At 48.5% G+C, this 23,917-nt stretch overlaps 1 protein-coding gene and 1 pseudogene across 1 annotated transcript in view; both read right to left on the reverse strand.

Moving 5' to 3' along the window:
- Nucleotides 1-2,905: 2,905 nt before the first annotated feature.
- LOC144179979 (uncharacterized) lies at nt 2,906-3,645 on the reverse strand (annotated as a pseudogene).
- A 342-nt stretch (nt 3,646-3,987) lies between these two features.
- Nucleotides 3,988-23,917, reverse strand: part of LOC144180067 (uncharacterized) — a 126,089-nt gene continuing 106,159 nt past the window's right edge. Inside the window, exon 3 of the mRNA XM_077708499.1 lies at nt 3,988-5,475. Within this exon, the coding sequence (XP_077564625.1) occupies nt 4,741-5,475 (735 nt within the window). The 3' untranslated portion in view covers nt 3,988-4,740. The remainder of the gene's footprint in view (nt 5,476-23,917) is intronic.

A 23,917-nucleotide genomic window follows, 5' to 3' on the forward strand; every position in this document is an offset into this window, starting at 1 on the left:
TATGTGATACCTTATCGAATGCTTTTGAAAAATCCAGAAAAATACAGTCGGCGTGTGATGAGCGATCTAGGATTTGATGCAGCTTATGAGTTAGCAATGCAAGCTGAGTTTCACATGAGTATGATTTGCGAAATCCATGTTGTGCCGATGTGAAAAATGAGTTTGATTCTAGGAATTTTACCAAGTTGGAGTAAATGACGAGTTCTAAAAGCTTGCAACAAGTACTTGTAAGAGAAATAGGACGGTAGTTAGCTGGATTAGATTTGTTCCCCGATTTGTGAACCACCTTTCCGATTTTCCATGATGTGGGAAGACTGGACATATCTAATGATTGTTGAGAAATTTTTGTTAGTAGGATGGCACTGTAGGTGGACGTGTTTTTTAGAAATTTTGTTGTGATGTTGTCATAACCAGGGGAGGAATGATTACAAAGACCACTAATTAATTTATATATACTAGCTATGTCGAAAGATATTTGAGGCATGATGGTGTAGTTATAGTGATTTGTCACAGGAAGGCAGTTGTGTTTTGCATCCGAAAAAATGTTAACGAATACCTCTTGCAAGACAGTAGCACTTTGATCTTCAGGGATCGGGTTATTTGACGGGTCAACCAAGCTAATTTTGTCAGAATATGACGGATTAATAGCTCGCCAGAACTGTCTAGGGTTGTTTTTTAGCATGGCTGGTAGTGTATTGGTTAAAAAGTAAAATTTGGCATTTTTAATAGCTGAAACATAAGCATTTGAAGCAATATTATAGGCGGACCAGCGCGTGTTTGTTGGATTTCGTTTGGCCTGGCGATAAAGACGCTTCTTTTTGTTAGCTAGACGTTTGATATGAATATTGTACCGAGGTGCATGCGTGTTAGTGGTGATTGTACGTTGTGGAATGTGCTTTTCGGTTAGTTCATGAACTTTACGCGCAAAAATGTCCCAGTTTTCTTCGACCGAACGATCATCAAAATTTTGAAAAAAAGCTTCAATAAATTGTGACAAGGCGTTATTTATGGAAGCGAAGTCAGCTCTGCTGTAGTCGTGTACAGTTTTTCTAACTCGTCTTGTTTTTAAGATCGGTGCGTGAATATCGAGAGTGAGAAGACAATGGTCGCTTATTCCAGGCAAGTAAGTGATTGGGGAAACGAAATCAGGGCGATTAGTTAAGATAAGGTCGAGGGTATTTGCACAGTTATCCGCAATTCTAGTCGGTTCAGAAACTAATTGTGTTAAAGAGAATATAGAACACATTTCAAGAAAGTCGCTGGATTCCTGAGAAAACGAGGTAAGGTGAGGCTGCTGGGCGTGCCAATCTATGTTAGGAAAATTAAAATCACCGAGTAAGAAAACAGGCGACAAAGGAAAACGGTTTCGAATATTGTTAATTGCGTCATGTAAGTCGTTAACAAAACCGGGTGGTGAAGAAGGAGACCTGTAGCAAACACCTATTACTACTTTTTGATGATTGATTGTGACTAAAGCCCAAACCATCTCGAGGGTGTTTTTAATGTGCACGCATAATGACGGAAGATCTTTTGAAATGGCTAGCATTACGCCACCGCCTCGTCGTATGGTTCTATCGCAGCGATAAAGGGAAAAGTTGGAGGCATTATGAAAGATTTCGGAGTACCGAATATTAGTTGATAGCCACGTTTCGGTTAGGGCGATAATATGAGCGTTGCAGGTGTCGATGACTGATGACAGTGCGTCGCGTTTGTTAACTGTGCTTCGAACGTTGCCAAACAAAATGGATACGACAGATGGACACGTGGGTGAAAGTGACGAGCCACTGCCCCTCACGCGTTCTATGTTAGGGCCTGTGGTTGCCGGCTGGAAGAAGCGTCTTCCTCTGCCTGCATTTCGCGTATGGAATTCGAGATAAGATCGTAGGTGTACCATTTGTTGTTGAGCTTCACTGGGCATGCAGCTCCTTGAGGCTTGCCCAGTCGAGCTGGATGTGCTGTAGCCACTCTCGTCCAAAAAGTGGTGGGCCTTCCTGCTGTACAACGTAGAGAGGAATAACATGTGGCTTGTGGCTGTATTCCACTGTGACGTTTACCACTCCGGTCGGCGTGATGAGCTCTCCTGTATACGTGCGCAGCCGAAGACTAGTGCCCTTGAGGCGCATGCCAGGGAAAAGGCGCTTGAAAAGATTTCCTGGAATAATGGACACTGCAGCTCCTGTATCCAGTTACATCTGCAAAGTAACACCTTGCACAGTCAGGGTTACCATTATGGGCGTTGACACTGCAGAAGTTGTCACGTCGTAAAATTTCGCGCCCCTCATGATGATTGTGGTAATGATAATATCATTTTATTATTATTATATTATTGTTATTATTATTATTATTATCATCATCAATATCAATGTGGGAAAAAAGGCCACCTCGCTGTTTCGGGCAAGCGAATGAGTGATTTCTTGAATGATTGTTCACTTAGCTGTAGTATAGCCGTCCTGTGCATCAAAATATCGTCTGATACACCAGAAGTCCACTAGGCCTGAAAAAAGGTGAAAGAATACATGGACCTTGCCGCGCCGGTCACCTGTTGTCGTCTCGCTTTACGCGAAGTTCATAAATTAGTTACAACCACACAAAAAAAACGACGAAGTAGGCATGTAACAGTTTTTCTCTGCATTGCAATGCAATGTATTGCTCAAAATTATTTATTGCACACATCAAGTCTGTATACCATGCCTACATGTTTTTATCAATGCCATTGGTGCGTCGAAAAACTCGTTCCGGCAAACTCTGTCGTCTCCTCGTTGTCGCCCCTTTTGTGACGCCAGCGCTGTTGTTGATCGTGAACAATTGTCAAGAAACACGCGTTTTTTATATTTAAACGCTTTATATACATCGTTTGGTTATTATTAGCAAAAATATAAAAAGGACTGTACACTAGGGCACTCCGTCAAAACTTGAGCAGCACTTTTGTTGCTTTCGATGAAGCAAACTGTTCTATTTATAATGACATCAAAGTTCGTGTTTTCAGTTTGGTCTCTTTCCACACTCAGAAGAGCAAGATCAGAAAGTCTGTCCTGGCCCATTGTGGCGCGCAAATAAGAAAGTATCAATTTCAGCTTGCCGAAGGACCTCTCACAACCAGCGATAGAAACTGCTATGGTGAACATTATTTGAATGGCGACGCGAAGGTTGGGGAATACGCTGTCATCTCCATACTCTACAATAAATTTCAGAAGTTCTTCAGGTCTTGACACTTTCTGGTCAACCCGCCGTGAAAGCAGCAGTCGGCAATCTAAAATCTCTTCATAGAGGTCCTGCACGTTAACGTCGGAACTGTAAAACTCGCCAAAGGTGTAGCAATTTTTTTAGTTCGTTTTTGTCGTCGCTGTAGCACAGCTTGTTCATGTCCAGGAGAAAGCTAAACTTGGCATCGGTGTTCTGCAGGCGAGTAAACCGTTCGTCGATTTCGGAATGTAGACGGTCGAGAGTGGATTTCATGACCCGTTCTATTCCCTGCTTAGCCGTTAACTCTTCTCCTTTGGACTTTTCACCAGGCATCTGTTTTTTTCGGCGTGAACGCCTTTCAACATCGACATCCCACGCCTCACAGAGGCCAAGCCCTTCATCGAGTGACTCACCCACCAGAGTTTCCATCTCGTCATGAAAGTGATCTCTGAGTGCTTTCATGTCTAAAGTTCATTTTTGGATCTTGCAGCCTTTTCTGGACACGATCTATGCGAACCAGTATCTTGTTCCAAAAGCCGAGCAAAATAAAAAAAATCATAACTCAGCATCCGCGTGTGCAATAGTGTGGCATCACTTCTAGCTTCGCTCGTTTCTTCGTCGTCATTTGCCATTCCTTGGAGAACGTCAAGTATCTCCTCAAGGTATCTACAGACTGGCTTCACCGCTTCCACCAAGCTTGCACTCCATCTAGAATCTGACTCTGACTTGACCACAACGGGCACCGCATCTTTCAGTTACTCCCAACGGCGTGTGGAGCGAGAAAAAAAACACGTAAAGTGCTTCGATGGTCCCAAAAAAGGTCATCATCATGGTGTCTTTTTTTGAGCATGTACTCCAACCAAGTTGAGCGAGTGATTGTCGCAGTTTACGAAGATCGCCAGTTGGTTTTTTCCGCTATTCTTTGACTGACACCACTTTTTTGTCCTGCCATCACGGCAGCGTTGTCGTAGCACTGTGACCGACAGTCCTGTAGGTCCATTTTGTCCTCTTTTAGCTTGCTTAGGATCACCTCAACGAAGCTCTCAGCATCTTTCTTCCTTACCTAGATGCAACCGAGGAAGGACTCCTCAACCTTAAGTGATTTCTTATCGAAGTCAACTTCCACGTATCGAACAACCTCTGACATTTGTTCACGGTGTGCCTGGTCGGGAGTCGTGTCGAACATAATGCCATAATACTTGGCTTTGCGGATTCTTTGCAGCAAGGATTCACGAACTGCTGCAGCCATCATGTGGATGAATTAGTTTTGTACAAGAGGTCATAGGTACGATGTGGACCCGGGATGACTTTCAACGTATGCGAGGTGTTGCTTTATGGCGGGGTCAAAAACTGCAACTAACTTCAAAAGAGCAAGGAAATTTCCGACATTGCTTTCGCGGCCTGTTTGGAGACTCTCTCGGTTCCCTTGCAATGCCAAGTTCTGAGTAGCGAGGAATTTTATGCAGTGGAGGACTCTCGTCAAAATTTCACGCCACTTGTGCTTTTCTTTCTCCATCTGTGATTGTAGGTCGGCATCAATTACTCCTGCGGTGTCAATTAAATTTCTTTCCATTTCTTCCACTGTGTAAAACACATTTGGTGATTCCTTGCATTTTCGTGAAGTGTGATCCTCTCGGGTGCCTTCCACTTGGAAAATCCCCCTTCTTGCTCCAAAGATGATAGCTGATCTGAGCGGGAAAAAAGGAGGTGACAAATGCAAAATGCTGACTTTTTGGAAGGAGAGTAGGCTAGCCACCAGCGGGTCACTTCTTCACCACGACCATCACCTAACTTCTTCTTAAACCAGCCCTTGGTCATCGATCGGTTGTTTGTTGGCAAGAAAGGTCCTTCCCCATTTTGGAAATACTTGGCACCGAGCTTAACTACTTCCGTTCGCACAGCGTCAGACACAACAGCTTTTCCAGTACGCGCGTCAAATTTTAAGAGCCCTAGGTCGTGGTTCTGAACGAGCTCCGAAACAATAGGTTGAAGCTGCTTTGTGCAATCGAGTTCGCTTGGCTTCGTAGAATCAGGTTCAATCTCCCGAAGCACGATGTCACTGTCGTTATCCTCCTCCGCTATCGTAATGTCCCCGGTGTTGCCTGTGTTTAACCCACTCTGTTTAGAAGTTTTGCGAACCACTCCTTCGTGAGGTTGTGTGGGCATTAGTGAAGTGGCGGGGGATGGAGCTGCCTCCAGAGAAGAGGGTGAAGTACTCGTCCCAGGTCTTCCAAAGAAGGGCGCGAAGAACTTTTTTGACTTCTCAGCTTCCTGCGCCTGTAGCTTTCTCCTCTTCCGTCATTCAGCTCCGCTCTCTTTTCTATTTTTCGTCGCCCGGTCCATGATTTTGCTTGACTGAAAAAAAAAATCCTTAATTCCTTCATTTGGATTACACTCAGAGTTCTTTCTATCCATCAAGCAGTGCAGCCATATACGTCAGTCGCGTGAATACTTGCTACAATTAGCTAACAATTGCTTACTGTGTCTATATAGATCCCCAGAGTAAGCTTAGAGCTTATGGTCTATGTAAGGCCTTCTAGAGGCTCTGCAAGTCTGGAGGCTTAAAAAGATTTCTGTCATAGGTAAGGGCCTTCCACGTAACCCGGCCACCGCTGCAACGTGACTACTATTCCTGGCTAGTTACTCATAAAATAAAATCATTCTGTTGACTGCGACCTAGCGAAATAACGCTGCGATTGTACACAAACGAAATTGACAACTAACACCTCGGCCGTGTTCTATTTTTTAAATTCGAAAACTTAGCGGACGGAATAGCAAAACTGTGCAGGGTGTTCCAGCTATTAAGCCCCACCTTAAAAAAAAATTGCAGTGGTATTACTAAAGAACACCTAGTGCATAATGTTTACTGTACAGCAAAGTAGCCGAAGGCATATTTGTAATGAGAAATAATTAGGTTTCTGCAATAAATTATGTAACTCAAAAAGTGCTGCCCCAATTTTTAAGCACCTAGGAGGGACATCTAACTGAAGTATTTTCAGCGACGTACTAATTGCATATTGGTTTTTCTGACTGATAAAGACAGTCCGCGAAATATAAAATATACCATGTGACGGCGCTCCCCACCCGCATCATAGAGCAGCACCCTCAAGCAGGCTCCTCCTTAGTTAGCCCAAATGAGATAAACGCGAGAAAGAAAGAAGAAATCGTGTCCGAGTTACTATTTATCTGCCACGTGCGCGCCATTATCAAGGTGATGCGCTGTGCGATAGTCAAAGCAGTTGCTTCCAATCAGCTTATTTAAACGCGTTGCTTCATGATGCTGGTGCGAGCGCCACCGCGTGGTGTTTTTCATATTTCGCGAAGTTTCTTTATTAGTAAAAACAAGAGTACGCAATTCAAGTACGTCGCTGAAAATACCGCAGTTAAATATCCCTCGTGGGTGCCTACAAATGCATCATTGACACTTGACAATGACAAACGGGACAGTACTTTTGAGTTTGATAAATAATTACAATTATCTAATTAAGTCTAACTAAGGAAAAAATTATTGGCGGCTAACCCATTGTACTGGAAATAATATACACCGGGTTTTCTTCGATCCCTACACGGTAAATTTGGTTTTCGGAAGAAATGGGTGTTTTTACGGATTCTTCGTTGTTCTTTCTTTCGATATATTGAATTTCTTTTGCTGACAAATGTTTCGTACACAAGTGCCAAAAAAAAAATAATGACTTCCAAACGACGTTGCTAAAAGGTGAGAGGAAAGTCTTGAAATTACACCCCTAACCAACGTTGGCCCCAAGAAAGTGAAAAGGTCTAACGGGTGATATTAACGTGCCGCCAAACTTCTGGTCCTAGAGGCTTGAAATTTCGTGCGCACATTGCTACCACGCTGTAGGAGCTTATATGGCTTAATTAAAAAAAATTACACCCTTTAGAAAGTGTAAGGTGTTTTTTTTCTTAGGAATTTCTTATTTCATCAAGGCCTGTTGATATATCGAACTGGTTTTGTTGATATAGGTTACCCATACGACTGTCTAAAGGCTGTTTCTCAAGGTTTTCTCCTAACCTGACTCTCATGGAGTGAATGAGTATTTAGGACAAATGACCCGTTTTTAAGATTTCTCAATACGTGTTCAGCCCCTTAACCTATTCGATTAGATTTTGCTTACAAAAGTTTTTTTTTTTTTTTAGAAATATCCAAGAACAAATTTCAGGATTTTGTCATAAGGAACCTTAGCGAGGTTTGTCATAGGAAGGGTGAGCGAGGTTTATAAAATTACACCCCTCACGAAGTGGAATTCAATTCAATTTTCCCGCGTTCCCATAGCTCGTACGCCATTTGTTGGGACAGCGCGCGCCGTTCCCTGGAACCGTACGCCTCCCGCTGGAGTCCATGTTATTTGCTGTGGAATGTCACTTATAGTTAACCGTGAAAACTACTGAGATAAAGCTCCCCATGCGGATGTGCTCGTTTGAGCGCAACAACGTCATAATATTTGTTTCGGGATTATTCCAACAAAACACGAGTTCCAGCCGTTTTCTAAACGACACGCCTCCAGTAGGACCACATTTATTAATGGTAGCCGGGAATCCCTAAGTTTTTTTACAACTCCACGGGGAACTAATTATGAAAAGAAACAACTAACTTAATATGTGTTATACCCATTGGTATATTGGCCCACGCGGGCATCACCGGGTACTACTGCTGGTATAAAATAAAGGAAACAACTCACTCCACGTGGTTCGCTGCCGCCCGCTAAGATTCGAAATCTCATTTTAATAACTCGACCGAATTGTCGCAATCACCATCTTCGCAAAGTTTCGTTTCATTAATAGAAATGGCGTTGATTTTTAACTCGCCAGGGTTCATTGCTTTAAAAACGACTTAATGTAGGCTCGTTTGTTTTCTGGTTTAATCATTTGTAACATTACTGTGGGGAAAATAAATAATGTGCTGCCCTGAAAATTGGCTACAGAAGAGGAACCGGGTTGCTAATCACTGCTGTAAAAATTCTGACTTTGTTTCTTTAATTTTATGTCGAAGCGCATATCATTGAGAAGCGTTGTGATAATTTAAGGCAAAAAGCTTTGACAGAACTAGCACAACATTACACCGCGGACTTCGGAATACCACCAAAACAAGGGCAACTCCTGTAAGAAAGTCTGTGGGGTTTATGTCCGGCCCAGAGCCGCTTCAATATCTAATCACTAATATTGTCAGTGTTCTTTAGGCTGCGTGGGCGCGCCTGGCAATTTACTCTTAGGTCCGCACTTCTAGGCTCTGAAAATTTGTTTATTGAATGTAGGGGCGGAAGTCGCCAGCCCATCTTGATGATGAAAACTTCCCGTGGACATGCTCCGCCTTAACTCTTTCGCTACCGCGCCTATCAAAATCGATCAATTTGATCGATACTTTTGGGAGCGCCTTTTCATAGCGTTCCAGGTACTTCTCGAACGAGTAAAGCTGTTCGGAGTTACATCAGAAAATGGCCTTTCAAAATCAGTTTTGTTTTCATTTTTGCAACGGAAACGTGATTTTTGACACGCTTTTGAAACACCTGGGTGTGGAAAAGGGGCGTGGTCATCGCGCGTCACGGCTACCAACGAAGAATGCGTGCAACTTGTAATTACTCTGCACCAGCGCTTGTTTTTTGCTATCAGGGCGTGAATGGGGAACTAGCAAACGATTTTCAATCGTCAGGTTCGCGCTCTGACAGTAATAATCCCAGAAATCGGCTGAAAATGTCAAGCAGTGCCTGGTTGCAAAGCTACTTTATGATTTGAGGCAGTTTTATTGCCTTTGCGCACGTTGTTCTAAGTACTGTGGTAGTTCTACTTACCCCAGGACCATTCGCAAACAGTTTACAACAATTTCGGTTTCGTTTCTGCATCGCGAAATTCATATTTAGCGCTACTACGCAGTTACCCAACTTCAAGGCTACCTGCCATGGCGCCTGAAGCGTCCGCGACTGATCCTCGAGCAATGCACGGCGCTCCTGATTTCCCCCCACCCTAACCCGATTTCTGCGATAAGAACTTCCGATGCAAGTCAAAAGGTCACACCCAGTCGCCAGATATCTGTTCCGCCGAGGACAGCGCTTCAAACCGGCCTTACACTGCCAGCTGTTCGCCTTCCAGTTTCGTTTACATGAGAGGGTATATCCGGGTGTCTAATGTTGCTGCTTAGTTGAACTATCTATTCGGAAGGAGTCTCTGATAACTTTTTGCACTGTTTCATTTGAAAAATGTTAGGTGGCGCTGCAATACAGGAGGCTCGTTGTGGTGATATTTTTCAGCGCGCAACTGCTACTCGGCCAAAGATCGCAGGGCACGATTCTTGCTCATCGTACCTCATTTTTGCGAGCAAGGCTACAATCGCGAGTAAGAAGATGATAATAAAGCTCAGCTTTATGTTTTGAGAGATAACTGACCGTGAACGACAACAAGCATCAGCCACGGCGTTCCGTTTTCAACTTCATGCATGTTTTTTCCCGCATCGCGTGCTTGTCCCAAATATTGTGCTCGAAGTAAATGCAAAGTCAGCCATTGACAAGATGTTTTTACGTTATGTGGGGGCAAATTGGTGCCTCTGATAACGTCAAACCGCCAGATTTATTCCAGGGAACCACCCGAAATTGCACATTTTGAATTAGAGGTTGGGCTTCACCGCATGACACGAGCACCGGGCGTGCTAATATTTTTTTTTTATATATCTGAAAAACTGTTCCGCGCAAGTCGACATTTTTTTAGGGTGTGTTTTTGAAATGTTTCCCTACAAAATGTATATTCTAATTTTTTTCTATTACCGGTGGTTTGATATACACAACTCCTTTTTTATCATTTTTTTCGACAACTTGACAAAAATTTTGATTTTGATATTTTTTTTCACAACTATGATATATGAAAACCTTTAAAAAACTGGTGTTATTGGAAAGGTCGTTAAATAATCTGCATTTTGTGCTCCTGCAATTAGTGCCTAACCAATTTTTTAGCAGGAAAAAAAATGTTTTCTTGGACCCCTAAAAATTGGTCAATTTTCTGCGGTAGCGAAAGAGTTAATGGCCCTGAAAGACCAATCTATGCGTCCAGAAGAGCACACGCGGCGATTGGCGAACTCTGACATGAGATACAATTACAAATTTAACTAACAGGGTAAAAACACTGAACTGGGGCCAGTGACCGAGCTATTTTTGGCAGTGCCGTTGCTTTTATTCTGTGGCTACGTAAAATAAACCAGCTCTGCCCTGCAAATGGGGCCACGTGTGAACTGCCCATAAACATTGACAAGATAAAATATATCCACGAAACCAGAGTGGAAACATGTACAGAGATCGTGAAAGTTGTTATTGATTAGTGTGACGACGCAACCACCGTCGTCACATATCAGCCTATGCGTGCACAGGTTCCCTCGATTCAAGGCGGTGTGGCTTATTCAAACTAGGCCCACGATTTCAAAACCCCGTATTATTTGCCCCGCGCCGGAAGCCCCGTGGCTTTTGCCCCGTTTTCGAAAGCCCCGAGCTCATTAGCCCAATACACATTTCCCCCGTCTCTTTTGCCCCGTCTCATTTGACCCGTCTCATTTCACCCGTCTCATTTACCCAGGGCCGATTGCCCCGCGCCGAAAAACCCGCTTCTTTAAGCGCCGTAGTCGTAATCTAAGCCCACGCTGTGTGGCCAATGAAAGCAGACGTAAAGACGGGAGAAGAAAACTAAAGACAAGAAAACGTTGACCGAAGTCTCTGGCTCGTCTCGCGGTGAATGCTTTCGTCCTTGGAGTCCCTGTCTTGCAAATATCAATTAAATTAATTAAATTAAACCCGCTGTGGCCCCGCCGAGGCGCCACCCTCAGAGACCACGGCGATGATTTGTTTGTTCGGGTAGGCACTGCACAGTCACCACTAAAGCAACGGGGTGGAGCGAATGACGAGGGGGGGGAGGGGGTGGTAGCGGGTCACCACCATCGTATTTTGAACACGCATCTAAATGAGCGCAGCCAAAGGAAGAAGGCATAACGTCCCAGTGATACATCGGAAAAGCGGAAGACGCAATTATTTTCTTGAGAAGATCGTCAAACGTTACTTTACTCTAATATAAAAAAAGGCATTGAAGAGAAAATGACGCGCCATAATATCGCCCCCGGGAGAATGGTTCGGGGAAACTGGCATCGGGGCTTTTGGCATGCGGGGATTATGGCGCGGGGCTACTCCTCGTGGGGCATTCGAGACACGGGGCTGACGTCGCGAAGCCTCTGCGACGGGACTTGTGCGCGCGGGGCAATCGTGAAACACCCGTGAAAATCGTGTGAAAATTTAACAAAGCCGAGTAGGGAGAAGAGGAGTATTTTTAGCGCGTTTTATAAATTACGGTTATGGTCTCATAAACGTGAAAATATCAATTATGATAGCAGTGTTCTTATCTTCAAGACACGAAATTTTTGTCCCAAGTAGTATAGACGCATCAGAACTAGCGCAGCTACCAGTTTGCCAAGTTCGCACAATTTCTACAGGCGTCTTAGAGAAGTCATTTTCACCATGTAATGACTGGAGAGATGGTCTAATTTGTAAATACGAGTAACGCCTGTGCTACCTTCCATATAGGCTCCATGAGGTCGTATAATCTGGCTTTTGTCTGTTCTTAATAGTTTCCTTCAAGCAAACTTACGCGGTGCTTTCAAACCAGTGTTTAGGGGCCGTCAGCGAAGCAAACAAAAGTTGGTGACGGCAAATGACTCACTGCGGTGACATTTTTTGTATTTGTTAAGAATTGTTGCAAAACTTAAGGTATGCGTAACATTTCCAATGTACAGCCCGGTTTTATACACATAAATTTTATGTTAACTCGCGGTTAACCCGATTTACCTACGCATCGTTCTAGGAGAAGACATCGTGCAGTATATATTTTCCCGAGAATAAGCGCCTTTATATACTTAGCAGTCGGTGTCCACGTATCGACAATACTCCGTGCAGAGAACTATAAAGTATGTAAAAAAATACAGTTGGGTAGGAGTTCTGTTGCGAAGACGTCCCTCGTCGTGGTGACAAGCGCTCGATGAGTGAGTAGTGGTTTGCACTCAGGGTTTGCAGGAATGGAATCGTGTGTAGCGACTGGTTTTGGTCTGCGGCTACGATATCATGGACGGTCCGGAGACGAAATATTCAGTGGCTGTAGAGCCCTACAGACGACGACGACGACGGACGACGGACGACGACATTTGGCGACAACTCAAAACGTATCAATTAACGAATATGCATTTAACTCTGTCTCTTGACCACTCTCGTTCGGTTAACTGACCTTCGTTTCTGGCTTCTCTAGATCGACCCACAAGAACACCAAACACTTCAGTTTTATAGCGCAAAGACCACGCCTCCAAGGGCGTGTATACGTGATGAGGAGCCAGTAACTAACACACACTGGGCTACCGATTGGCCACGTCAACAACAACCAAATGTTTGTACACAAACAGTCACGTGCTCCACACTCTCAACCACAAACTCCCAAATATTCATCAAAAAACAAGCACACCATTATTAACAAAACCTAACCAACTAAAACTAAAAGCGACTCTGAGCGCTGGCCATCGATTTTCGGGCGGTCTCTCTAATGTATTGTCCATACGACGAGCGCCGAAGTTGCGCCCAGCGCGGACGGAATCCTTGCATTTGTCAACATGGCGCGCGCTTTACAAAAGGAGCTGTCACCCTCTCGTCACACATTGCCACCATCGGCGACCAACCCCTTCAGACGCGGCGGCGCGTCCTTCTCTATTCTTGCCTGGCCCCTCGAATTACTTTGCAGCGTGCGTAACCCCACCGACCAAAACGCCCCCGCGCTGTGCAAGCTCTAATGCGGTAATTACCTCCTACAACGAGAGAGGCAATCCGGCGGTGTCACAACTTACCCTCGGCGCCGCTCGACCCGAAGTAAACAAAGGTGCCGCTCGCCGGGACAACCTTTCCACGGGGTGAGGGGCCCCCGGCCGTTTGTGTCCCAGGCATTGCATCCCGTGTGCGCCCCCCCCCCCCCCCCCCCCTCCGTTAGGTTGATGTATGTTATTTAGTTGTTATGCATGTGCTTTCGTATGCTCTTCGTGTTTTTCGAACCTTCGAGCAGTGCGACGACCGAGGGCATTGCTCACCTACCGCCTTTTTAACTCGGACGGAGGCTGCTTGAGAGGAAAATTGGTCAGGATTTGTGCCCGGCGTCTAAAGCTGCCGGCAGCGGCGACGATTGATGCTTTTCCCTCTCGTGTTGTTTCCCACGGAGGATGGCGGCAAAGCACGGGGCGGCCGGCCGGAGCTGTTACAAAGGGACGAAGACACGCTGAGTGCTTCCGTCGTCCACTGGAAGCGGTTTTCTCGTGCGGATCTATTAACGACGCCATTTGACAGAGGATGCGTCAGGGTGTTGTGGCGGCTAATCCATAGAGCTGGCATTGTCGAGCAGTACTTGTTTTCCCCTAGTCATGCAGGCGCCGGCTTTGGCGACGCAGTAGCGTTCAGTGGTGTTCAGGGCGTCGACTCTTCCCCTCCCGTGAGAACGTCTTTCCTCGGCCATGAGGGGCATTGGGGCGAGGACGGGGCGTGATTTAGGCAGGCCAAACATGGAGGAGGAATAGTTGGGGCGAGTGGAAAGTCTACTGCCACTGGAAATCGGCGTCGTTGTCTTCGAGTGCACCACCTGTTCTTGGATCATCGAGGGGGGCCCAACCAAAGAACAACAGATATACAGTTAAACCTGGATATAACGAAGTTGACAAAAATTCGCATTCTTTCGTTACGTCCAGGTTTCGAGTTAAAGTTCGCGGGAGCTGAGCAGAAACGAAACCAATATGCTAGGCATCAGTGATGCTGAACTTACCCTTGTTCAAGGATATATTTCACACTGAAAAACTGCGTGATTTGCGCATGCTGCTACTACACGGGCCTCGAATTCACAAGTGTAACTAAGTATCATTTTTGCTTTTTGATACTTTTCGGTGCCTTAACGCGTTCCAAGAAGCAAGCTGATGGTGAAAGGGCGCCTTTCGCGTAATTCATGCTCTTGTCTGCAGTCAAAATCCTTGAAGGGATGTTAGCTGGGACACTGTGCCGGGCGGTGACGTTCTTACTTCTCGCCGGCAAAGACGGCAGTTAAAATTGCGTGCTTGTCTTGAAACGACATGTCTTTTTGTATTCAGGCAGCAAAACTCATCATTCACGATCTCATACCACAGATATCAGTGGACACACGCCACTACCCACCGACTGGCTGGCCTAGCACGTAACCGACACTGCAATCACACGTGGAAACGCACGAGATATTGCGCTGCGGGCGAAATTCGCTAAATTAGTGCATTTCGCCAGCCGATTTTTTAGGAAAAGAGCAAGAAACCTTGACTCATCAGCGTAGCGAATTCGTTACATCCAGATTAATCGTCGAAACTCATTCGTTACATAGAGGTCGCCAACACGTGGACTTCAATGAAAGTGGAAATCGGGAATTGAAAAACGTCGTTAAACCCACGAATTCGTTCCACCGAGGCCCGTTACATCCAGGTTTAACTGTACCACCAGACTCCCCCTCTCTTCGTCCTCGTCTTCCTTAGCGCTATTCTTTTGTTGCAACATTGTACCAACAAGCCCAAGGTGGCACTTCAACAGCGACTTTTGCGTCTGCGCCTCCCCGCGCGTAGCCCCGCTGCCATTTTTCCCCTCGGGCACATGTTGGGCGGACTCGGCTCGGCGCCCCCTCCCAAGTGGCGCCCGGGGCACTTGTACCCCCCTGCCCCCCCCCCCCCCTCCACCCCTTCCCCTTTAGTTATGCCACTGCCCGAACCCGAAGCCCATAGCGACGGTTCCAGCTGCCGAAAGCGTCGTCATTTCCACTGTTGCAGCGTCGTCGTCCATGTTGCAGCGGCCGTGTGACTGTCATTCGTTGAAGGAGGCGTAGTCCCGTCGCAGGCTCGTTGTCCTCGTCGCCATTATGTTGTGTTCATGCCAGGACGACAAACCATGTTGCAGCGGCCGTGTGACTGTCATTCGTTGAAGGAGGCGTAGTCCCGTCGCAGGCTCGTTGTCCTCGTCGCCATTATGTTGTGTTCATGCCAGGACGACAAACCATGTTGCAGCGGCCGTGTGACTGTCATTCGTTGAAGGAGGCGTAGTCCCGTCGCAGGCTCGTTGTCCTCGTCGCCATTATGTTGTGTTCATGCCAGGACGACAAACCATGTTGCAGCGGCCGTGTGACTGTCATTCGTTGAAGGAGGCGTAGTCCCGTCGCAGGCTCGTTGTCCTCGTCGCCATTATGTTGTGTTCATGCCAGGACGACAAACCATGTTGCAGCGGCCGTGTGACTGTCATTCGTTGAAGGAGGCGTAGTCCCGTCGCAGACTCGTTGTCCTCGTCGCCATTATGTTGTGTTCATGCCAGGACGACAAACCATGTTGCAGCGGCCGTGTGACTGTCATTCGTTGAAGGAGGCGTAGTCCCGTCGCAGGCTCGTTGTCCTCGTCGCCATTATGTTGTGTTCATGCCAGGACGACAAACCATGTTGCAGCGGCCGTGTGACTGTCATTCGTTGAAGGAGGCGTAGTCCCGTCGCAGGCTCGTTGTCCTCGTCGCCATTATGTTGTGTTCATGCCAGGACGACAAACCATGTTGCAGCGGCCGTGTGACTGTCATTCGTTGAAGGAGGCGTAGTCCCGTCGCAGGCTCGTTGTCCTCGTCGCCATTATGTTGTGTTCATGCCAGGACGATAAACCATGTTGCAGCGGCCGTGTGACTGTCATTCGTTGAAGGAGGCGTAGTCCCGTCGCAGGCTCGTTGTCCTCGTCGCCATTATGTTGTGTTCATGCCAGGACGACTAACCATGTTGCAGCGGCCGTATGACTGTCATTCGTTGAAGGAGGCGTAGTCCCGTCGCAGGCTCGTTGTCCTCGTCGCCATTATGTTGTGTTCATGCCAGGACGACAAACCATGTTGCAGCGGCCGTATGACTGATTCGTTGAAGGAGGCGTAGTCCCGTCGCAGGCTCGTTGTCCTCGTCGCCATTATGTTGTGTTCATGCCAGGACGACAAACCATGTTGCAGCGGCCGTGTGACTGTCATTCGTTGAAGGAGGCGTAGCCCCGTCGCAGGCTCGTTGTCCTCGTCGCCATTATGTTGTGTTCATGCCAGGACAACAAACCATGTTGCAGCGGCCGTGTGACTGTCATTAGTTGAAGGAGGCGTAGTCCCGTCGCAGGCTCGTTGTCCTCGTCGCCATTATGTTGTGTTCATGCCAGGACGACAAACCATGTTGCAGCGGCCGTGTGACTGTCATTCGTTGAAGGAGGCGTAGTCCCGTCGCAGGCTCGTTGTCCTCGTCGCCATTATGTTGTGTTCATGCCAGGACGACAAACCATGTTGCAGCGGCCGTGTGACTGTCATTCGTTGAAGGAGGCGTAGTCCCATCGCAGGATCGTTGTCCTCGTCGCCATTATGTTGTGTTCATGCCAGGACGACAAACCATGTTGCAGCGGCCGTGTGACTGTCATTCGTTGAAGGAGGCGTAGTCCCGTCGCAGGCTCGTTGTCCTCGTCGCCATTATGTTGTGTTCATGCCAGGACGACAAACCATGTTGCAGCGGCCGTGTGACTGTCATTCGTTGAAGGAGGCGTAGTCCCGTCGCAGGCTCGTTGTCTCGTCGCCATTATGTTGTGTTCATGCCAGGACGACAAACCATGTTGCAGCGGCCGTGTGACTGTCATTCGTTGAAGGAGGCGTAGTCCCGTCGCAGGCTCGTTGTCCTCGTCGCCATTATGTTGTGTTCATGCCAGGACGACAAACCATGTTGCAGCGGCCGTGTGACTGTCATTCGTTGAAGGAGGCGTAGTCCCGTCGCAGGCTCGTTGTCCTCGTCGCCATTATGTTGTGTTCATGCCAGGACGACAAACCATGTTGCAGCGGCCGTGTGACTGATTCGTTGAAGGAGGCGTAGTCCCGTCGCAGGCTCGTTGTCCTCGTCGCCATTATGTTGTGTTCATGCCAGGACGACAAACCATGTTGCAGCGGCCGTGTGACTGTCATTCGTTGAAGGAGGCGTAGCCCCGTCGCAGGCTCGTTGTCCTCGTCGCCATTATGTTGTGTTCATGCCAGGACGACAAACCATGTTGCAGCGGCCGTGTGACTGTCATTCGTTGAAGGAGGCGTAGTCCCGTCGCAGGCTCGTTGTCCTCGTCGCCATTATGTTGTGTTCATGCCAGGACGACAAACCATGTTGCAGCGGCCGTGTGACTCATTCGTTGAAGGAGGCGTAGTCCCGTCGCAGGCTCGTTGTCCTCGTCGCCATTATGTTGTGTTCATGCCAGGACGACAAACCATGTTGCAGCGGCCGTGTGACTGTCATTCGTCGAAGGAGGCGTAGCCCCGTCGCAGGCTCGTTGTCCTCGTCGCCATTATGTTGTGTTCATGCCAGGACGACAAACCATGTTGCAGCGGCCGTGTGACTGTCATTCGTTGAAGGAGGCGTAGTCCCGTCGCAGGCTCGTTGTCCTCGTCGCCATTATGTTGTGTTCATGCCAGGACGACAAACCATGTTGCAGCGGCCGTGTGACTGTCATTCGTTGAAGGAGGCGTAGTCCCGTCGCAGGCTCGTTGTCCTCGTCGCCATTATGTTGTGTTCATGCCAGGACGACAAACCATGTTGCAGCAGCCGTGTGACTGTCATTCGTTGAAGGAGGCGTAGTCCCGTCGCAGGCTCGTTGTCCTCGTCGCCATTATGTTGTGTTCATGCCAGGACGACAAACCATGTTGCAGCGGCCGTGTGACTGTCATTCGTTGAAGGAGGCGTAGTCCCGTCGCAGGCTCGTGTCCTCGTCGCCATTATGTTGTGTTCATGCCAGGACGACAAACCATGTTGCAGCGGCCGTGTGACTGATTCGTTGAAGGAGGCGTAGTCCCGTCGCAGGCTCGTTGTCCTCGTCGCCATTATGTTGTGTTTATGCCAGGACGACAAACCATGTTGCAGCGGCCGTGTGACTGTCATTCGTTGAAGGAGGCGTAGTCCCGTCGCAGGCTCGTTGTCCTCGTCGCCATTATGTTGTGTTCATGCCAGGACGACAAACCATGTTGCAGCGGCCGTGTGACTGTCATTCGTTGAAGGAGGCGTAGTCCCGTCGCAGGCTCGCTGTCCTCGTCGCCATTATGTTGTGTTCATGCCAGGACGACAAACCATGTTGCAGCGGCCGTGTGACTCATTCGTTGAAGGAGGCGTAGTCCCGTCGCAGGCTCGTTGTCCTCGTCGCCATTATGTTGTGTTCATGCCAGGACGACAAACCATGTTGCAGCGGCCGTGTGAGTGTCATTCGTTGAAGGAGGCGTAGTCCCGTCGCAGGCTCGTTGTCCTCGTCGCCATTATGTTGTGTTCATGCCAGGACGACAAACCATGTTGCAGCGGCCGTGTGACTGTCATTCGTTGAAGGAGGCTTAGTCCCGTCGCAGGCTCGTTGTCCTCGTCGCCATTATGTTGTATTCATGTCAGGACGACAAACCATGTTGCAGCGGCCGTGTGACTGTCATTCGTTGAAGGAGGCGTAGTCCTGTCACAGGCTCGTTGTCCTCGTCACCATTATGTTGTGTTCATGCCAGGGCGACAAACCATGTTGCAGCGGCCGTGTGACTGTCATTCGTTGAAGGAGGCGTAGTCCCGTCGCAGGCTCGTTGTCCTCGTCGCCATTATGTTGTGTTCATGCCAGGACGACAAACCATGTTGCAGCGGCCGTGTGACTGTCATTCGTTGAAGGAGGCGTAGCCCCGTCGCAGGCTCGTTGTCCTCGTCGCCATTATGTTGTGTTCATGCCAGGACGACAAACCATGTTGCAGCGGCCGTGTGACTGTCATTCGTTGAAGGAGGCGTAGTCCCGTCGCAGGCTCGTTGTCCTCGTCGCCATTATGTTGTGTTCATGCCAGGACGACAAACCATGTTGCAGCGGCCGTGTGACTGTCATTCGTTGAAGGAGGCGTAGTCCCGTCGCAGGCTCGTTGTCCTCGTCGCCATTATGTTGTGTTCATGCCAGGACGATAAACCATGTTGCAGCGGCCGTGTGACTGTCATTCGTTGAAGGAGGCGTAGTCCCGTCGCAGGCTCGTTGTCCTCGTCGCCATTATGTTGTGTTCATGCCAGGACGACAAACCATGTTGCAGCGGCCGTATGACTGTCATTCGTTGAAGGAGGCGTAGTCCCGTCGCAGGCTCGTTGTCCTCGTCGCCATTATGTTGTGTTCATGCCAGGACGACAAACCATGTTGCAGCGGCCGTGTGACTGTCATTCGTTGAAGGAGGCGTAGTCCCGTCGCAGGCTCGTTGTCCTCGTCGCCATTGTGTTCATGCCAGGACGACAAACCATGTTGCAGCGGCCGTGTGACTGATTCGTTGAAGGAGGCGTAGTCCCGTCGCAGGCTCGTTGTCCTCGTCGCCATTATGTTGTGTTTATGCCAGGACGACAAACCATGTTGCAGCGGCCGTGTGACTGTCATTCGTTGAAGGAGGCGTAGTCCCGTCGCAGGCTCGTTGTCCTCGTCGCCATTATGTTGTGTTCATGCCAGGACGACAAACCATGTTGCAGCGGCCGTGTGACTGTCATTCGTTGAAGGAGGCGTAGTCCCGTCGCAGGCTCGTTGTCCTCGTCGCCATTATGTTGTGTTCATGCCAGGACGACAAACCATATTGCAGCGGCCGTGTGACTGTCATTCGTTGAAGGAGGCGTAGTCCCGTCGCAGGCTCGTTGTCCTCGTCGCCATTATGTTGTGTTCATGCCAGGACGACAAACCATGTTGCAGCGGCCGTGTGACTGTCATTCGTTGAAGGAGGCGTAGTCCCGTCGCAGGCTCGTTGTCCTCGTCGCCATTATGTTGTGTTCATGCCAGGACGACAAACCATGTTGCAGCGGCCGTGTGACTGTCATTCGTTGAAGGAGGCGTAGTCCCGTCGCAGGCTCGTTGTCCTCGTCGCCATTATGTTGTGTTCATGCCAGGACGACAAACCATGTTGCAGCGGCCGTGTGACTGTCATTCGTTGAAGGAGGCGTAGTCCCGTCGCAGGCTCGTTGTCCTCGTCGCCATTATGTTGTGTTCATGCCAGGACGACAAACCATGTTGCAGCGGCCGTGTGACTGTCATTCGTTGAAGGAGGCGGAGTCCCGTCGCAGGCTCGTTGTCCTCGTCGCCATTATGTTGTGTTCATGCCAGGACGACAAACCATGTTGCAGCGGCCGTGTGACTGTCATTCGTTGAAGGAGGCGTAGTCCCGTCGCAGGCTCGTTGTCCTCGTCGCCATTATGTTGTGTTCATGCCAGGACGACAAACCATGTTGCAGCGGCCGTGTGACTGTCATTCGTTGAAGGAGGCGTAGTCCCGTCGCAGGCTCGTTGTCCTCGTCGCCATTATGTTGTGTTCATGCCAGGACGACAAACCATGTTGCAGCGGCCGTGTGACTGTCATTCGTTGAAGGAGGCTTAGTCCCGTCGCAGGCTCGTTGTCCTCGTCGCCATTATGTTGTATTCATGCCAGGACGACAAACCATGTTGCAGCGGCCGTGTGACTGTCATTCGTTGAAGGAGGCGTAGTCCTGTCGCAGGCTCGTTGTCCTCGTCGCCATTATGTTGTGTTCATGCCAGGACGACAAACCATGTTGCAGCGGCCGTGTGACTGTCATTCGTTGAAGGAGGCGTAGTCCCGTCGCAGGCTCGTTGTCCTCGTCGCCATTATGTTGTGTTCATGCCAGGACGACAAACCATGTTGCAGCGGCCGTGTGACTGTCATTAGTTGAAGGAGGCGTAGTCCCGTCGCAGGCTCGTTGTCCTCGTCGCCATTATGTTGTGTTCATGCCAGGACGACAGACGGGGCGGCACACGAACGTGGCAGGAACGGGATGGGTTTATTCCATCGTGACAAACGGGTACAACAAAAGAGAGGGCTCGCTAGTAGGCGAGCTGTATATATAACCACTGAGAAGGGAGCCGAGGCCGAGAGTGTGGTGACGACATGTCACGTGGCCCAAAGGCGCGCAATACAACAAGAACGGTTCTTGTATTCGGCCGTATAGGGTTAGAATGGCTGACGTATAGGGCAGTTCAATTCCATTCCTGTAATTCCTCAACGTTTTATCGGGTGATTATCAAGTTACCAATGAACCCACCATTAAGCTGATGTTATTACACGCGTTAAGAACTGCTAAAATACGCAAAACACGTAACCAAGGTCGAGGGATAGTGGCTTTGTGGCATATCTCGTTCAGTGCAATCACCCTACTAGTTCCCACAGGGGCAGTTCTCCAGGTAGTTATTATAGTATTTGCATGGTCAGTACGTCTTTACGAGTTGTGATGCTTTAATATTGTTTAAGTGTGAATGTGTTAATGCTAACGTGACGACATGTTCTATTTTTGTGCTGTCAAAAGTATGGTTGAAGAAGACATTATATTCCTTAAGCAGTTAACACGAGTATGGAGCGGTCGTGAGCATGGTTAGAACTATAATTTTGTTAACGAGGAACAGAACCTCCGGATTTGGTGGTATCAGTTGGAAGAATTACCTCTCGAGCACCTTGTCCTGCCTTTGCACCAAATACGGATCACGGGCCGCAGAGGTCGTCAGCACTCACGCATGTAAAGCGCGCCTTGAAAGCACGGATAGGTTGAGAACTTCCTGTATTTGCGTGTGCGCAGGTATGCAATGTCGCCCTTGCCGAAAAGCTTAGTTACGTGCGTCAGGTATCATCCACTGCGCACGAGCGAAAGTTCAGGCTGTGCTTAGAGTATGCGCAACCTTTCTGTGGGTGTCTCGATGAGAACCAATGCGCTGGGAGAATTCTTTTTTCTCTCGTTAGTGTATACTGGGATAGTGCATTGGTTCGTATACTAATGTGCGTCTTGTTTTTTTTTCTTTTAGAAATTGGGAGATTGTTCACTCTTTAGCACCATGCAACCTTTGGCTCTAGCTAACTGAAGAAGGACTTAGAGAATGCGTTGCGACCTCGGACTCAGCAAAACTGAGTCCAAGGCCTGCGTAACTAATTGTGTAACTGAGGCCTGTATAACTAATTTGAGGAGTTGCATGCAGTAGAGTAGCAATGAAGGTTTCCCCAAGTGTCCTCTGATCAGGGCGATCAACCGAAAAAAAGATGTAAAGAAAAATGATAACGATAATAATAGAAGGACACGTTCGGCAGCCGGTCAGTCTAGTGTTGTGGAAATCCCTACGCCAGAAAAAAGTGCGCAGGTGTCCTCGTTGATATGTTGTAGGTTTTAACGCGCCGACGCAACGCAGGCGATGAGGCGCGCCGTAGTGGAGGGCTCCGGATTAATTTTGACCAACTTAGGCCGAAATCTCGTACACAAGGGCGTTTTTGCTTTTCGCCTCCATCAGGAAAGCGGCCGCCGCGGCGGGGAATCAAACCGCGACCTCGTGCTCAGCAGCGCTGATTGATTGATTGTAGGGTTTAACGCGCCGACGCAACGCAGGCGATGAGGCGCGCCGTAGTGGAGGGCTCCGGATTAATTTTGACCACCTGGGGATCTTTAACGTGCGCCGAAATCTCGTACACACGGGCGTTTTTGCTTTTCGCCTCCATCAGAAAAGCGGCCGCCGCGGCCGGGAATCGAACCCGCGACCTCGTGCTCAGCAGCGCAACGCCTTAGCCACTGAGCCACCGCGGCGGGTACTCAGCAGCGCAATTAGGTCTCCTCGTGCATTTTGTATGCTGCAATAAACGTCTCAAGCTGCCGTGAAAGGTTGAAAAAAGTTTATTTTGGTTTCATTCATCAAAATTACGTAACAAAATGGTGTGAGCCAAATGGGCGCTTCGCCGTTCAGTTCTGAAAACACGAAGTGTAAATGACGGCTGCTTCAACGATCAGTTCTAAAAAAAAAGTAAACTAATACAGTTGTCTTCTGCCTGTGTGTTGCGCTTGACAAACGAGCTGCTTGAAAGAGGTGTTTGAGAGCCGGTTTCGCTTCGCTGTCTGTCACCAAAAGAGATGCCGGGGAAAACACGCGTTCCACGTCAGCTGACGTCACATTTACAAGGGAAACTGCCCTTGCGAGTCGGGAAAGCAAGGGAAAGCGGCTAGCGTTCGCTTTCCGTTAGGTCGGAACCGTTTAGGAACAAAGCTTGCAGCGCGCAGCTTGCAGGCGCAGGCGTGACCGCAGTTCCTATCACATGGGCTCTCTTGTTTCGAGTGGATTCTCGAACCAATATTTTAGGCCTTCGTAGACGCTGCTTCGGGCAAAGGCGTCCGAGTGTCTAGACATGAAGGCCAGTATTGCAAAACGTCCTGGGGGAGGAGGGGGGAGCGCGAAGGGAGATGGGGCGTAAGCTGATATGCTAAATTTCGCAGTGAACACAAGCACCGCGCCAGCGTCCCGATGACGGCGAGGTGGGATGCGATCACCGACGGTTCCGGACGCAAAAAACAAAAGTGAAGCGTGGGGAGACAGCTCGCAGCCGGGGCGAAGGCGCCGCCAAGGTAAAAAATCACAAGGCAAAGTTGGTGGGAGAGATAGTGGGGATGCAACCGCGGTAGTTCCCCACGACGGATACCAACGGCTTAGAGCCGCGTTTATTAGGCGGAGAATCGCGACGAACATCGTAGCAGCGCTGTATTTAAGGACATAATTGTAGTAGAATCGCTGCTTATAAATATACCGTGCTTGTAATCAGCCAATCGATTTTAACAGTACTGAGTTATTGTTAAATTCAAGGCCCCCGCTTGCTAATGTTTGAACTTGGGTTGGTGGAATCTTTTGCGTATTT

The sequence above is a fragment of the Haemaphysalis longicornis genome, unplaced genomic scaffold (genome assembly GCF_048455015.1).
Source record: "Haemaphysalis longicornis isolate Haplotype H1 unplaced genomic scaffold, Haemaphysalis longicornis Haplotype H1 scaffold_1, whole genome shotgun sequence".
Classification (NCBI taxonomy): domain Eukaryota; kingdom Metazoa; phylum Arthropoda; class Arachnida; order Ixodida; family Ixodidae; genus Haemaphysalis; species Haemaphysalis longicornis.